Source organism: Macaca mulatta, chromosome 10 (assembly GCF_049350105.2).
Source record: "Macaca mulatta isolate MMU2019108-1 chromosome 10, T2T-MMU8v2.0, whole genome shotgun sequence".
Lineage (NCBI taxonomy): Eukaryota > Metazoa > Chordata > Mammalia > Primates > Cercopithecidae > Macaca > Macaca mulatta.
The window spans coordinates 69,685,673-69,701,789 of NC_133415.1; the positions used below are offsets into that span (position 1 = coordinate 69,685,673).

The 16,117-nt window shown below is 35.2% G+C and overlaps 2 protein-coding genes across 7 annotated transcripts in view; one reads left to right on the forward strand and one right to left on the reverse strand.

The window, feature by feature from the left end:
- The window catches only part of MACROD2 (mono-ADP ribosylhydrolase 2), a 2,066,868-nt gene that overhangs the window by 1,720,437 nt on the left and 330,314 nt on the right, over positions 1-16,117 (reverse strand). The gene's annotated exons all lie outside the window — the stretch shown is intronic.
- FLRT3 (fibronectin leucine rich transmembrane protein 3) lies at positions 636-14,283 on the forward strand. Of its 3 annotated transcripts, none has more exon segments than NM_001265872.1 (3): positions 636-867; positions 8,950-9,143; positions 10,727-14,263. In NM_001265872.1, a coding segment is annotated over 1 exon segment (1,950 nt). In that variant the 5' UTR covers positions 636-867; positions 8,950-9,143; positions 10,727-10,778; the 3' UTR covers positions 12,729-14,263.

Below are 16,117 nucleotides of genomic sequence, written 5' to 3' on the forward strand. Positions count from 1 at the left end.
TGGGATTACAGGCACCCACCACCACGTCCAGCTAATTTTTTCTCCATGTTGGTCAGGCTGGTCTTGAACTCCTGACCTCAGGTGATCCGCCAACCTTGGCCTCCCAAAGCGCTGGAATTATAGGCGTGATCCACCGCAACAACCCTGATGTATATATTTGAACCTGCTTTTTATTCATTTGTTCAATAAATGAATAAATATTCACAGTTGGGATTACTGGCCTACATCTTCCACAATTATAACATTATTTTAGCTAGTGAACAATAAAACTAATTTGATTTTGGTTAACTTCTTTTCAATACAGATGGTTTAAAAATAAAACAAAACCTGTGTTTTTCTATTGTGATCTTAAAAATATCTTTCTAACATGCTTTTTAAAAATATATATAAGTATGCTGCCACTGCCTTGTAGTAAACTTTAGAAAATGTTGAGATTCCAAAGGGCTGCCTACAAACCAAATGGCATCCTAGCTTTGGCAGGCTGATGCTTCATTTCGGCTGCTCTCGCCCCCTCTAGCGTTTGCAAAGCTCATCTGTCTGATTATCCAGTTACCTCACTGAACAAGAGCTTGGCTAAGTCCTGCCCATCTATGACATCACCCCCTTCTTCAACCACTGCGAGGTGAAGCTTTAAACTTCAGACTTGGAGGTGGGCTGTGTGCAGTAAACTGGAATGCTCTCCCTCGCTCACTCCTCAGTGTAGGAGTGATCTGAAGCAGGACAAGCTCAGCCTGCAGCTGCCGTGGGCTTTGTGTGGACTGGACGCAGAGCTTGGGAGACGGGGGAGGGCTATTACTCCAATTCACAGTCAATGGAATTACAGCTATAGCGGCAGTGTATATAGGATTGCTTTTTCTCGTCTTCCTGGTAAGTGTTTTCCATGTTTTTTCTTATGATTGTCCCAGAAAGTTTGCTTGGTTTTACTCTCTAGAAAGAAATGACTGGATACTATGAGAAATCCAAATAGGAACGTTTGCTCTGTCACCAGAAAAAGCAATATATGTGTGTGCAAGCCAGCAAAGAAAAATTTCACTATATGGCCAAATGCAAGAAGTTTCTTAGAACCTTCTTTCATTTATAAAAGATAGTAAGTGGCTATTTTCTCTGTCTCGAGTAATTGCTATTTGAAAAGAGCCTTATGGAAAACAGCAAGTTGGAAAGTTCAGTGTTAAATATCAAACAATACAAGGAGATTCTTCACAGATAGAAAAGCAAAAGGTCCTGCTAACTTGGTATGTACTGTATGTGTGGTATGATCACCAATTGCTGTTTTTACAACTGTGAAAGAAAATCAATAATCCCTCAGCCCATGAGTACGCAGTACATGAAAAGCATACATCTTGCTCACAGCTAGCCGAGCTGCTCCTAGAGACTTATGTGCCTCTGTAAAGGATTAACAGCTACACCTAGATTTTAAAGCTTGCACTGCTATCGTGCCTGAGCTGCTTCAAGCATTTCAGGCTTGCAAATCTCAACTAGTAAATTGAACTCAGAGGAGGGGGAGACTCTCTTCCAAACTATATTCCCTCTTCAATAGAACGCCAAAATCCATTGCTTAGGCAAGTGTGGTATGTGACTAGCATAGTAAATGGCTAAGTCTACTCAGAAAAACTAACAAAGCTCACCCTGGAAGCTATGCCTGATGTATGCAGTGAGTTTGGGGTGGCAGGAAAGAAAAATAAATGAGTAGAGCCCTCATCAAGTGGGTTTTGCAGAGGATCCATTCTTTGCAACTTACAATAGGAAAATCTTATATTGGAAGAAATGCATTTATACTACAAAGCTTGAAAAAGTAGTTAAATGTATCTTCTCAAAAAAATTTGTTCACTGAATTAGGTCTGAAACAAAATGGTTGCATATAGGTAAAGAGTGCAACAGGCCCATCCATGTCTTCTCAACGTCTGGGGGGTTCTTTTTTGTTATTTTATTTCGAATTTAAAGAAAAAAAAAAAAACTTGATTTTTTTTTTCAATTGTTAGTCCAAATTCTCTAATGGTTTTAATAATAAGGCTATTTTAAATATTCTTAATAAATATCTCCTTTAAAATGCTCATCTATGTTATTTTATTATCCAGAAACAACATAAATAAAGCCACTAGAAAAGTCCTTCAGCTGTAGCAATGCCTTTCATTTATCTCTAACTGCATAAAAATATCCTGACCAGCCTAAACATAAAGAATAAATTTGCCTATATTCAGGGAGAATCACTTATACTTGACCCAAAGTGACAGAGGACTAATATTCATCTCCTCTGAAATGAGTGAAGAAAAATGAATCCTTTAAAAGTACCACAATAATATCAACATTACCAACTACCACAAATATTAATGATAATATGCCAGGTTTTCACCATGGGAAAATTAAATCAGAGATATGCCCCTTAGTTTGGACACATATATACACACACAGACAAATGTACATCTATTTATTACCCTGAAATAAAAACAGGGTTACAAAAATGCATAGATTTAACTAAGAAAACTAAAATTTGATTTTTTGAAGACCACAGCCAAAACACATCAAGTCCAAGGATCAGCGAAATATTAGTGAATGAATAAACATAATGAATTCATTAATATCGTGGTTCTGTATAACTCTCTACCAGTTATTAATTGGGTTTTTCATTTCACTGCACCCCACCCTTTAAAATCAATTATGACTGGGTTCAAAATGCACAATTAAACACTTCCCAAACATAACGTTTGTGAAATGTATAATTGGATAGCAAATAAAGTTTTGACAAAAAGAAGAAAAACAGTAAGAAAATTTGTCATAACTAAAGGTGGCAGCAAAATAGAAGGTATGTTTCTTTTGCTTTTAAGTGTTAATTAAAGAGACTACAATTCTATCAAAACTTTTTCAGAGCTAAATGAAGCAGTGTGAAATAAATTTGGTTGAAATCTTGTGGCTGTCAGACTTTGTTAGCAAGCTATTAATTATCTTTACCCCAGTTTCTTCTCTAGACTGTATTGCCCAATCAAATAGAAACTCCAATTATGCTCAGCATCTCCTGCCTAGGGACACAAGACCCTAATGAACACTCAGTCTCTCTCGACGAAAAATACAATAATCAGCTTTAAATATGCAAGTGCACTGCAGAGAGATTTTTCTGTGCTTTTCTTGGCCACACACCCTAAGGCTTCCTCCTCTTTCTGGATTATTTTGAACAATTTTAAGCCCTACAAAAATCTGTGCAGGGAATTTGCCTTGTCTTAATAATATATTAATGTTTCTTCTTTCTTGCTTTTCATTTTTGATATGCCAATGTTCATACCAATATTAAATCTGGTCACTAAAAAACATATTTGGTTTATAGTTGCCATTTCAGTCATTTCTTAACTTTTATGCCTCTTTTTAAGGTGGGTGGGCTATAAAACAAAGAATGTGATTGATTACTGGCAAAATTCAGAGCTAACTTAAATATTCTGAATAGATTCCATTATATATTCTTTTATTCAAACCCATTTATTTAAAAAAAAAAAAGCATTAGAAATAACTGTTTAAAGTCAAATGAAGACTACCATAAATAAAGTCAACAATGGAAATAAGATTCAGTAAATTTTTCAAAGGCCATAATTTCTCCCCTCCTTCTTTCCTCCTTCCCCCTACCCTCCCACCCCCCACCTTTTGCCCCAGAGGCCTTCACTGTTCTTCTCAACGGGAGGCTTTGTTGTAATTAAACCGGAGAAAAACTGGCCAGCAGCAGCCAACATCTGACTTGCGGCTTCTGAAAGCAGTGTTCTGGTAGAGTGTACCACCCCCCAGCGGGCAAAAACTCTACAGTAAAAATCTCTCAGCAATATTAATCCTCAAAACTGCATTTTCTCTTCAGAGCATAAAAACGGATGTTTCTCAGCTCCTTCTAACATTCCACCATTTCAAAAATTTACTGAAAGTCAACAAATAAATTTCCAACAAAGAGTTGGTCTTCTGAAACAGCATTCTTCCTCTTAAGAAAATAGGTATACACATTTCAGAAAGTATTTTCCAGTTTCAAAATACAGATCGACATCACTAAATTTGGTTAAACATCACATTAAAGGACAGTTTTCAAAGCTATGTTTATGTTGTGTAAGAAAGAACTTTGAGTTATCTATTTACGAAAATCCCAGAGAAAACAGATTTTAAGTAGAAAGCAATAGAGTATAATTTAAGCAAAAGCTAAAATTTCATTTGTTTTGCATATGCAGAATCTCTTTCCTACCCTAAAATCAAGTGTCAGGGATGTATAAAAAGCTTTCTGCAGGTATTAGTCTGTTTAAATGAAAGGAGGGAGAAATTGCTCTCATTTGATGGGACAATGACAGCTTTTGTTCTTTATTCTTTCACTTTACATGTGCACAAGTTACCGTGGCAACTTTGAAGAGAAAACCCACAGACCACATTTGGTTAAAAACCATTTTTAAAGTGTGCCACTGGACTGTGGATTGATCAGTTTATGTGTTGTTGATTTTCCTCCTCTTCATCTGGTTTAAGTAATACCCTACTTGTACATGAAAAACAATGTATTTTATAACTTCAGGTGGTCTCACCGACCAGTATAGTGCTTGCCACACAGTAGACTAAAATAAATCTATTTGCTGAACTACTGTATGGAAACTTAAATATTAGAAATTTAAAGCACGTCAACCAAGTTGTACTCACACAGTTAAAAAGGAATTTAAAGTCTGCAATGGTAAATGTGGTTTAACAAAAGTAGGCGCACTTTTAATTCCTTTTGCTCAAAAGTCAGCACAAATGTAAAGCATGCCCCCACCCCAAACTCTATACCACTTACCTTCACCACTCTCTAAATTAATATCTTACTCGTTCTTACAAGTCTTGTTCTCTAATTCATTTACTTTGGGTTTAATATCATAAAAGGAAGCAGCATTCACTATGCTGAAGGATAATATCCCAGTTTGCCTTTTTGTTTTAAGGATGCTAGATTTAACTTTACAAGCCAAAACAAATGAAGCAGAATTCAATTCATTTGTCACAAATGTACCGGGGAAAAGAACCAGTAACAGAAAAAGAAAAAGTAGAAATACTTAGCATTGGAAATGTTATCCCCTATTTTCCATAAATGAAACAAGGACCTTGTTCAGGCTAGAAAATAGTCTGGATAAAACCAAGTATGAAAAGGCACACTTGCTTCTCTGCCTCTCAGCAAACCCTTCAGACTTCATGACTCTCAAGAGAGAGTTAGAGGTCCTTCTGCTTGCCTGGCATTAAACAAAAGAATTGGAACTTTCCTGAAATCTGATGATCGTGGAAAATTTAACTACCAGACAGGCTGCTTAGAAAGCATTTTGCTGTCACTATCAACTAACCTGATGTACTCCAGTTTTTCAGTTTAACCATATATATAGTTTATTTGAAATACCATTTGTTGTTGCAAAGACTTAGCATTCACAGGTTGAGCTTTTTTAGCAGCAATTTAAGCCTTCATAAATAAATTACCTTCCTAATACTCTAAATTATGATTGTATAAATTCCAGTTTACCTAGAAATATTCACAAAGTTGGATACGTTTGTTTAGGCATGAGTTTTTTTTAGTCTCAAGGTTTTGCTTAAAACAAGGCAACTAACTTGGATGAAAAGTTCTACATGCCATTATATTTTAGACTGAATATTTTTAAAAGTCCTCAGCATTAAGAAATCATTCTGTGGGAGAAATCATTAAAAAAGAAACTAAAATCTCAAAACCTTATACTTGAATTAATATTTTTCAAAAGTGAGTAATGACCAAATAGGTCAAATCAAAATCAATTTAAATCTAAGGCACAAATAAGAAATTAGCACTACTATTATATAGCTTCATCTTAATCTAAGTAATATTCTTAAAACATAAGAAATACCTTCTCATAACACTTCCAGCTCCAAAATATTATAGTAGCAGGGAAGAAATCATATAAACATGTAGATTGCCGCAAGTTCTTGATTTTATTTAAATATCAGTTTTCTATTCAGATACAACTTCTTATATTAGTTTTCCTAAAATAGTATCCTTATCTATTTACATGTTTTATTGGATGTACCATGGAAATAAATTGGAAGCTTTTCAGACTTGATGATTACATTATAAATGCAAAAAAAAAATCTACAATTTTTATTTGTAAAAAGAAACTGAATATGAATATAAGGATCCCTATTAAAAATTTGATTCATCAGTGAGGTGATTATGTTTTTCTTCTTTTTACTACAGTTTTAAGTGTTTTATAGTTAAATAATGCCTCCATTAAAAAAAATTTTTTTAACATTCCATTAAGTTACCAGGGCTCCATTTACGTTTTTCCCCCAAGTTACCCCATTAACAGTATTTTTCTAAAAGATCGATTCATTTTGTTCAGAAGTAATGGCCTCTTTCAAGCCTAGGCAGACAGAAAGGCTCTGAAGTCAGTGTTGTGGAAACCTGGCCACAGTGTCCATGCCAGTGGGGGTCATTTTTCTTTTCATCATCGACATTTGACTACAGTATTTCTAGGTGCGCAAATATGTAGATCCAGCTCAGAAAGGGGAAAGTCAAAGCATAGGAGAAGATCGTTCATTTTTGATGAAGAGATCCTTGCAGCCTTTAATATGCCAAAACCAAAACCCAAAAATCTGTTTAGCACTATAGTTTCAAACATAAATGGGAAAGAGAAGACATAAAATGTAGTCAAATATGAATGGTTTTGAGCCTCAGTAAAGGGAGTAGGGGCATATGAGAGTAGCTCTGAATGTAACCTTCATTTCTGAAAGAGTATCCTTCTCTCCTAAGAAACCTGTTTTATGTTTTTCCTTTTATTTAAATACAATGTGGGGAGAAAAGAATGACATTTTCCAAGAACTTAATGAGATTTAAGGCTTTCTGTTAATCCCACATTATTACCACTATTGTATGAATGGCAAATGTGAGTTTGCATATCAAACAGAATAGAGGAAGCAGCTTCACAAATGTAAAACAGGTAAAATAAACAAATTAATCTTCCATCTTTTCACACCAATTTAGAACTCTTTCATTTTCTGGGTTAAAAATGTGAAAATCAACACATATTGTTAGAGCCTAATTTGGTGAAATATACATAGTTCAGATACAAGATAAAAGACATTTATTTTATGTCTGGTTATCAGTATGACCATCACCTTGGACACACTGTGGTCTGACCTGACTCAGGGAATGATCAGTTTTTAAATCCCCAAAATCAGCAGATTCATCATCTCAAGTATATATTGCCTCACCATCATCCCTGGAATATCAGAAATGCTTGACTCTTGGTAACACTTTAAGCAGGTTCTCTCTTGTTATTTTTATAATGGTTTTTAATTAGTTTCTAATGCAATTTAACGTAAGTAGTTGTTTTCTAAACTTAACCACATTATTTTATATGTTGAATAATTTTCAAGTTTAAAAAACTTTTACAGAAGATACTTTAAAAAGTAACCTTGTAATTATAATTTCAACAGCTTGGTTTTCCATTTTCACACACTGAGAAAGCAACAGTTTTCAAGAAAAGATACTATTGGAATTTGACAATAACAGGCAAAGCCCTAAAGGCATCACAGTAAAACCTCACATTAAACAATAAATCATTTAAACTTTCCTCTGTGGGCACTTTGCAATATTCACCAGAGACTGTTTGATCCATCTGCTAACTGCTATTTTTGTTTCAAGTTGCCTAAATAATGAATTATATGTATCTGTAATTTTTTTTCACTTCTCTTCTGTTAATATAGCCTATGACCATGTCGGTATGCAGTTAGCAAACTAAAATAAACTGAATTTTTGGAGAGAACCAGAAACACAAATTGTGGCCTTATTTAACATACTCGTTCAGCAGAGCATTTGAATTATGGAACAGATGCTATCCTTGCTGGATGTTAGGTAGTAACTGTGGGAGAAGCAAATTGCTACTACTTTAGTCCTTACTTTCAGGGTCACATATTTCCAGGATACTCAAATGTTCCCTACATATATACAAAGTATCAGAGTGGATGATCCTGCATAACCAATTGGAATATTACTCACCTCCTCCAAACTCTTAAAAAATCTTCATGCACATTTGATAATAGGCAAAGCAGTCAACATTAAATTCAAAGATCTCTTTAGTCAAGCCAAAAGTCTTCTTTCAGAAATGATACACTTATTAAAAATTGGCATATTCATGTATGAACCTAGAGAGAAATGCCCCATCTGGTGTGCTTTCCTAATGGTCACTACAAGGAGATCGAAATAATAGTGTCCTTTCTATTTCAAATACAAATTTTTTTTTCAAACTCAGTATGCTAAAAGAAAATTAGAACAGTATTCTCCAGAAAAACTAAACATGACTTGAACTTCTATGTCACCTTTTGGGCAAGAACACCTGAGTGCTTAGAGTTTCAAGACCAATAAGTAGTCCTTAGATGTACCCCTAAAGAGAAAGGGGATGGTGTCGACATTCTGCAGTTGGGAAAATTGAGACCTGCAGGAAGAATCAAACAGGGAACTGAGCAAATCAACAGAAAAGCTTTTAACATAGCCTTTTCAACTCTAAATTGTGGATTGTATGACTTTGTTAAATCATGTTCAGAAATGCCTAAAAAGTTACCTTGGCATTTCTGTCAAAAATACTTGTTAATGTATTTGCTCACCTCTTTGACATGTACTTGTTTTCTTCTTTTTAAACATTTTATCATTTTATGCATATGATTTCAAAGTAAATTTTTAAAGACTGGCTTGAATTTGAAAGCCATGGTGTTTAATTCAAAGTGACACAATCATATAATAGAAATTATCTGTTTGATGACAATCTCTACTTTGGCTCCTACTTTATTTATATAAGAAAATGAGAAGTCTAAAAACAAAGAGGTCAACCTATCCCTTTTGACTAACCACTATGATGAAAGATGTGTTGTTTTAAGACATTGAAATTAAATGTCTAGGAAATTTCTCTAGTATGTTAAAGTTCATTATTAATAGTTCATTAAAACCTTTTACTTTCACAGGAGATGCTCAGTCCCAGTATATTTTAAGGAAGATAAATATAAAGGAAATTTAGTATGCCTCGTTTTCTTTCCATGAAGAATTTAGTTTCCTTTACTTCTTAAAAGAGAATACCTGTTCTTGTATAACGTGACTGCACCAGACATTCTGAAAAATCAGCAAGAAGCAAAAGCTGGAAATAGCTATTTCACAGCAGGTAATCATACCTCAGGATGTAGCTACTGTACAAAGTTTATACTTGGATAATCCTGGATGGGAATAAAGGTAGGGGGTAACTGCCTGAAAAACCTATTACTATACAGGCCTTAGCATCATGAATGGCTTTCTTCATGAGGATCTGAAGTTACTATCTCTGACCACATTGCACAGAAGAGCCAATAAGAATTTCAAAGAGGGCAATTTCCACTAAGGGAATTAAGCTACACAAAAGGAACCTTCACACAGAAACTCTATCAGAAAGAAAAAAAAAATACATAGGAAGCCATGTGTCCTACATAGTAACAGGAAGCAGAATTGTTTCTGCCCCCACTTTAATGAGCTTGCCCACCATGCTGAACTGCAGCTGGAATGTTCATTGACAACAGCAAGCCTGATCTGGAGGTGTGTGCGGCATAGGATTACTTGAATAAACGGTGAAGAACATTTCCAAGGACTAAACAAAAGTTTATAAGTCCCAGCCCCTCACCAGGAAAATAATATATGTGCATTGGATATTCACTCCCGCAAAATTTACTCACATCGTTCAATAAGGTAGGAAAAACAAAGTATTTTATTTTCATGCCTAAAATTACAAAGGCTAATTAATACTTAAAAGGACACAAGATATTATATTACACAATACATCAGTATAAATCTGTACTTTGCCAGCCATAGAAAAAGTTGATTTATATTCTAGGTTAGAATTTAAAGAAATATAAATGCACTGTGAAAACACATTATGAGATAGAAAATAATGAAAAATGTGGACAAAGTCATTAAAACTTGCAGTATGAAACATATAACAAAATGCAAACAGAAGAAAGACAGAGTTCAACATGAAGTGAAATTTTCCACTTAGGTTAGCTGGATGTATTAGCTTTGTAATTCTTTCCCAAAAATAAATGAAGGATTCGTTCTTATTTTCTTATAGAAATCCACCCATTTAAAATAATACTTAAAATTAATAACCAAAGAAAATGAAATGACATTAATAATCAAAGCAAACTATGCGTTTAATTGAGTTCAGCATCTCAAGATGTGGGTAACTATGAAGTATGAAGTATGAAGAGAATAGATATTTTTATGACATTTTTCTATACCTGTATAGTCTTTGCCTAATAAAAAGTAAATATAAAAATTTGTGGTTTTTTGATAACAGTAAAATGGTTACCTTTAAATATACCAAACAATATTCCAAGGTGTTAATTATTATGAATATTAAGAAAGAAATGGATATTCAATTAGCTTGATCAATGACTGTCTATAAGGTTAATATAAAGTATAATTAAAATACTTTAGATTATTCAATAAAACTTCAATTATATTTAACATTTCAAAATCAAATGGATTTGGGACATGTTACTTTTTAATGTATAAAGAAATTAAGAAACCATTAAGGTAAAGAGATTATATGACACTGTCTATTGTTAGCTAGCAATAAGCCCGACTATGCCCTCTCCCAAAACAAATTAAAATATTAAAAGTGATTATAGATATTTTAGTTTCCACATTCATTTTAAACATTATATTCAGTATGCTGTCCTTATTGTTTTCTGTCTTTTTTTACTCACTTCATTTTAGGGTTCTGAAGTAACGGAAGCTACCTTGTATAAAGACCTCAACACTGCTGACCATGATCAGCCCAGCCTGGAGCATCTTCCTCATCGGGACTAAAATTGGGCTGTTCCTTCAAGTAGCACCTCTATCAGTTATGGCTAAATCCTGTCCATCTGTGTGTCGCTGCGATGCGGGTTTCATTTACTGTAATGATCGCTTTCTGACATCCATTCCAACAGGAATACCAGAGGATGCTACAACTCTCTACCTTCAGAACAACCAAATAAATAATGCTGGGATTCCTTCAGATTTGAAAAACTTGCTGAAAGTAGAAAGAATATACCTATACCACAACAGTTTAGATGAATTTCCTACCAACCTCCCAAAGTATGTAAAAGAGTTACATTTGCAAGAAAATAACATAAGGACTATCACTTATGATTCACTTTCAAAAATTCCTTATCTGGAAGAATTACATTTAGATGACAACTCTGTCTCTGCAGTTAGCATAGAAGAGGGAGCATTCCGAGACAGCAACTATCTCCGATTGCTTTTCCTGTCCCGCAACCACCTTAGCACAATTCCCTGGGGTTTGCCCAGGACTATAGAAGAACTACGCTTGGATGATAATCGCATATCCACAATTTCATCACCATCTCTTCAAGGTCTCACTAGTCTAAAACGCCTGGTTCTAGATGGAAACCTGTTGAACAACCACGGTTTAGGTGACAAAGTTTTCTTCAACCTAGTTAATTTAACAGAGCTGTCCCTGGTGCGGAATTCCCTGACTGCTGCACCAGTAAACCTTCCAGGCACAAACCTGAGGAAGCTTTATCTTCAAGATAACCACATCAATCGGGTGCCCCCAAATGCTTTTTCTTATCTAAGGCAGCTCTATCGACTGGATATGTCCAATAATAACCTAAGTAATTTACCTCAGGGTATCTTTGATGATTTGGACAATATAACACAACTGATTCTTCGCAACAATCCCTGGTATTGCGGGTGCAAGATGAAATGGGTACGTGACTGGTTACAATCATTACCTGTGAAGGTCAATGTGCGTGGGCTTATGTGCCAAGCCCCAGAAAAAGTTCGTGGGATGGCTATTAAGGATCTCAATGCAGAACTGTTTGATTGTAAGGACAGTGGGATTGTAAGCACCATTCAGATAACCACTGCAATACCCAACACAGTGTATCCTGCCCAAGGACAGTGGCCAGCTCCAGTGACCAAACAGCCAGATATTAAGAACCCCAAGCTCACCAAGGATCACCAAACCACAGGGAGTCCCTCAAGAAAAACAATTACAATTACTGTGAAATCTGTCACCTCTGATACAATTCATATCTCTTGGAAACTTGCTCTACCTATGACTGCTTTGAGACTCAGCTGGCTTAAACTGGGCCATAGCCCAGCATTTGGATCTATAACAGAAACAATTGTAACAGGGGAACGCAGTGAGTACTTGGTCACAGCCCTGGAGCCTGATTCACCCTATAAAGTATGCATGGTTCCCATGGAAACCAGTAACCTCTACCTATTTGATGAAACTCCTGTTTGTATTGAGACTGAAACTGCACCCCTTCGAATGTACAACCCTACAACCACCCTCAATCGAGAGCAAGAGAAAGAACCTTACAAAAACCCCAATTTACCTTTGGCTGCCATCATTGGTGGAGCTGTGGCCCTGGTTACCATTGCCCTTCTTGCTTTAGTGTGTTGGTATGTTCATAGGAATGGATCGCTTTTCTCAAGGAACTGTGCGTATAGCAAAGGGAGGAGAAGAAAGGATGACTATGCAGAAGCTGGCACTAAGAAGGACAACTCTATCCTGGAAATCAGGGAAACTTCTTTTCAGATGTTACCAATAAGCAATGAACCCATCTCGAAGGAGGAGTTTGTAATACACACCATATTTCCTCCTAATGGAATGAATCTGTACAAAAACAATCACAGTGAAAGCAGTAGTAACCGAAGCTACAGAGACAGTGGTATTCCAGACTCAGATCACTCACACTCATGATGCTGAAGGACTTGCAGCAGACTTGTGTTTTGGGTTTTTTAAACCTAAGGGAGGTGATGGTAGGAACCCTGTTCTACTGCAAAACACTGGAAAAAGAGACTGAAAAAAGCAATGTACTGTACATTTGCCATATAATTTATATTTAAGAACTTTTTATTAAAAGTTTCAAATTTCAGGTTACTGCTGCGATTGATGTAGTGGAGATGCCTGAACACAATTCTATATTTTAGTATTTTTTAGTAATTTGTACTGTATTTTCCTTGCAAATATTGGAGTTATAAACCATTTACTTTGTGTTCTACTGAGTAAGATGACTTGTTGACTGTGAAAGTGAATTTTCTTGCTGTGTTGAACAATCAGGACTGCATTCACATGAGATCCTTGTAGTATAAGCACAGGCCATTTTTCACTTTGGTATTAATAAAATGTAAAAAAAAAACTGGCTGAATGGCTGAATGAGAAAATTTAATTTTAGAAAATGGTTATGAAATAATGTTCCAATTATTAAATTTGTATTATCCCAGTGGTATTCAATAAATCAAAGTGTGTGAAGTAATGGGCAATATCAAACCTGCTGCATATCTCCATTTTTGCTCTAGGCAAATTAATTATCCTTAAAAAAGTTAAGCATATCTTCTGAACTGAATACATCAGCTGGCATAAAAGGAGTGTGAAGTCTGTTAAAGCCATTGTCAGCAAAGCTTTGAAAATAAAGGACTTCACAAAAACAGTAATGTAAATGTGCTTCCAAGTTGCGGGGGAAATGTGTACTTAGGAAAACATGAAAACTTAGATTTGTATAGTGTAATGAACACAAATACCAAAACTGCATTTTGGTTTTGCCTATGCCATCCTGATTTTTGAAAAGTGACTTATAAACACAAAATTGTTAGTGTTTATGATGTTTTTATCATAAAGGATGTCAGAGAAATTTTATGCATATTAAAAATGTAGTGTAATTATAAGCGATTCCCCTCAACAACCCAGAGAAAGTAGTTCTTTAAATGAGAGAATTTAAAGAAAAATAAATACTAGACATCAAATTTAGATCTGGTTTATGTCAAAGGTTTTAACACTGTACATAAATGTTCAATTTACTTTTACAAAGATCAAGAATACTGCCCATTACTGTCACAATTTTCCAGATATTACATAATGAACTTGTAATGTAACATTTCCTTCTAGCTTCCTACTGAATTGTGAGCTATTACTTGTTGAAAAACCATATCACTTTTCTGTTGCCATGATTTTTTTTTTTTCAACAAAAAACCAAAGTGCATTGTACGCCCTTTGGCCAGTCTTGTATGTGCCTTGATCCAACGCTACATGTATTCAGCTTTTAAAACTCGACAAATTTTTCATACTCCTTAAATATGAAAAATTATGGTCTTATTGCTGAATAAAACTTTTAAAAAGTACAGAATAATTGTGCTTGCTTTTTCAGGATTGTGTTACTATCACTAAGTAGCAAATTGCCCAGCACATTAGTCCTAAACGTCCCATGTATTTTTCTAGGCATAAAAATAAAAGTTGGCTAAAAATTTTAAAAAATCAACATCTTGAGGTTGTGTATCATTTTACTTTAAAGAGTTCAGTATTTCATGTATAAATTTATTTCCTCCTACTTCTTCATTGTGTAGATGGAAAATTTAAGAAATGGTTTCACGGCCTTTCTCTTTTAGGCACACTGCTGCCACTGTCCTGATACTTTTTAAGGTGGTCTTTGAAAAATTGTTTTTTTAAAATAGCCTTTTAGTAGAGTGAGTTAGCATTTGTGATACTGTGAAATATACACTTTCTCTTTGTCCCTGTTTCTGGCATACAACTCCTAAAATCTTTGCAATCTTCAAAGTGATATATTTTCATTTTTCATATGCTAATTAGTTCACTGATGGCTGGCAGGCCCTAAGTAGCTTCAAGATAAAGTCTGGTCATTGAAAAGACCAAGACATGATTATAGGGTTGGGACTTACAACCCCAAACCCCAACTTCCAGAGAGGGAGAAGGGGATGAAGATTAAGTTGATCACCAGTGACCAATGGTTTAATCAAGCATGCCTGTGTAATCAAGCCTCCATAAAAAAACAAAAGGCCAAGGTTTGGAGAGCTTCCAGATAGCTGAACATGTGGAGGTTCCTGCAGGGTGGCATGCCTGGAGAGGGCGTGGAAGCTCTGTGCCCACCCAGACCTCACCTAATATTTCCTGCCATCTGGATCCTTTGTCGGATCCTTTATAATACATCAGTAAATCTGTTGCCTTGCATTTTGTGAGCTGTTGTAGCAAATTAATAGAACACAAAAAGGGATCCTGGGAAACCAAACATGAAGCTGGCTAGTTTTGCAACTGGTATCTGAAGAGGGGGCAATCTTGTGGGAATAAGCGTTCAACCTGTGGGATATGACACAATTTCCAGGTAGCCAGCGTCAGGATTAAACTGAATTGGAGGACATCCGGCTGGTATCTGCTGAAAAACTGATTGTTTGCTCGGTGTATGGGGCAAAACTTGGTAAGACAAGTCTTCTGTGTTGATTATTGTTGAATGAGAGAATTAAAACACACACACACACACTTTGAGTTTGTGTTTTCCACACAGAGCATCAAAAGACTTGAAATCTTTCAATCTGTTCATAATGTCTGTACTATTTAGAATAAATAGTACAATTAAAAACAAACCACTTACCCTTCCTAGCTATGTTTCCATATCTGCAAAAGGGGGTTATTAGTACCCTCATTTTTGTGAGGATTAAATGACATGATGTGCATGAAAACTGTACAATCTTCTACAAGATACAAGTTACTACTATTATGGTCAACAAATGTTTGCCATCTGTTCCCAAATTTTACTAGAGACTGCTCCTTCTACTCCTCTACTGACAAGGAGATATCTCCAAGTGACTATGAAATCTTATTAATTATTTGCTTGCTTTCTTCAGAATGTTTCCCAACACTCTGTCTTTTGGCTTCCCGTTATGGCTGTTTTCGAGGAACAACTGAAAGACTAATGTGATTAACATTAAACATAGTGAATGTTTCTGAAGGAAGTCTGACTTTGTTTCTAGAAGTTTTGAGTAGTTTAAGCTATAGTTCTTCTAAAAGTCAGGGAAAGGACTGAATGTCTCCATAAAGTCTCTATAAACCTGTGGTTTATAAAAAGCAAAAAAAAAAAAAAAAAAAGAGAGATTATATTGATATTTTCCAGTAGTATACCTTCCATGAGCATAGAAAAGTTTGTGTATATTCTAAAATACACCTTTTGATTATGTTGCCTGGAATAAATCAGAAACATGTTTTATACTAGCAAATATGCAGAGCACCAATAGGATAAAAGTTTTTTCTTTACCTACACTTGCTATAAAATCCAGTTGCTTTGCAAAGTACAAAATATACAT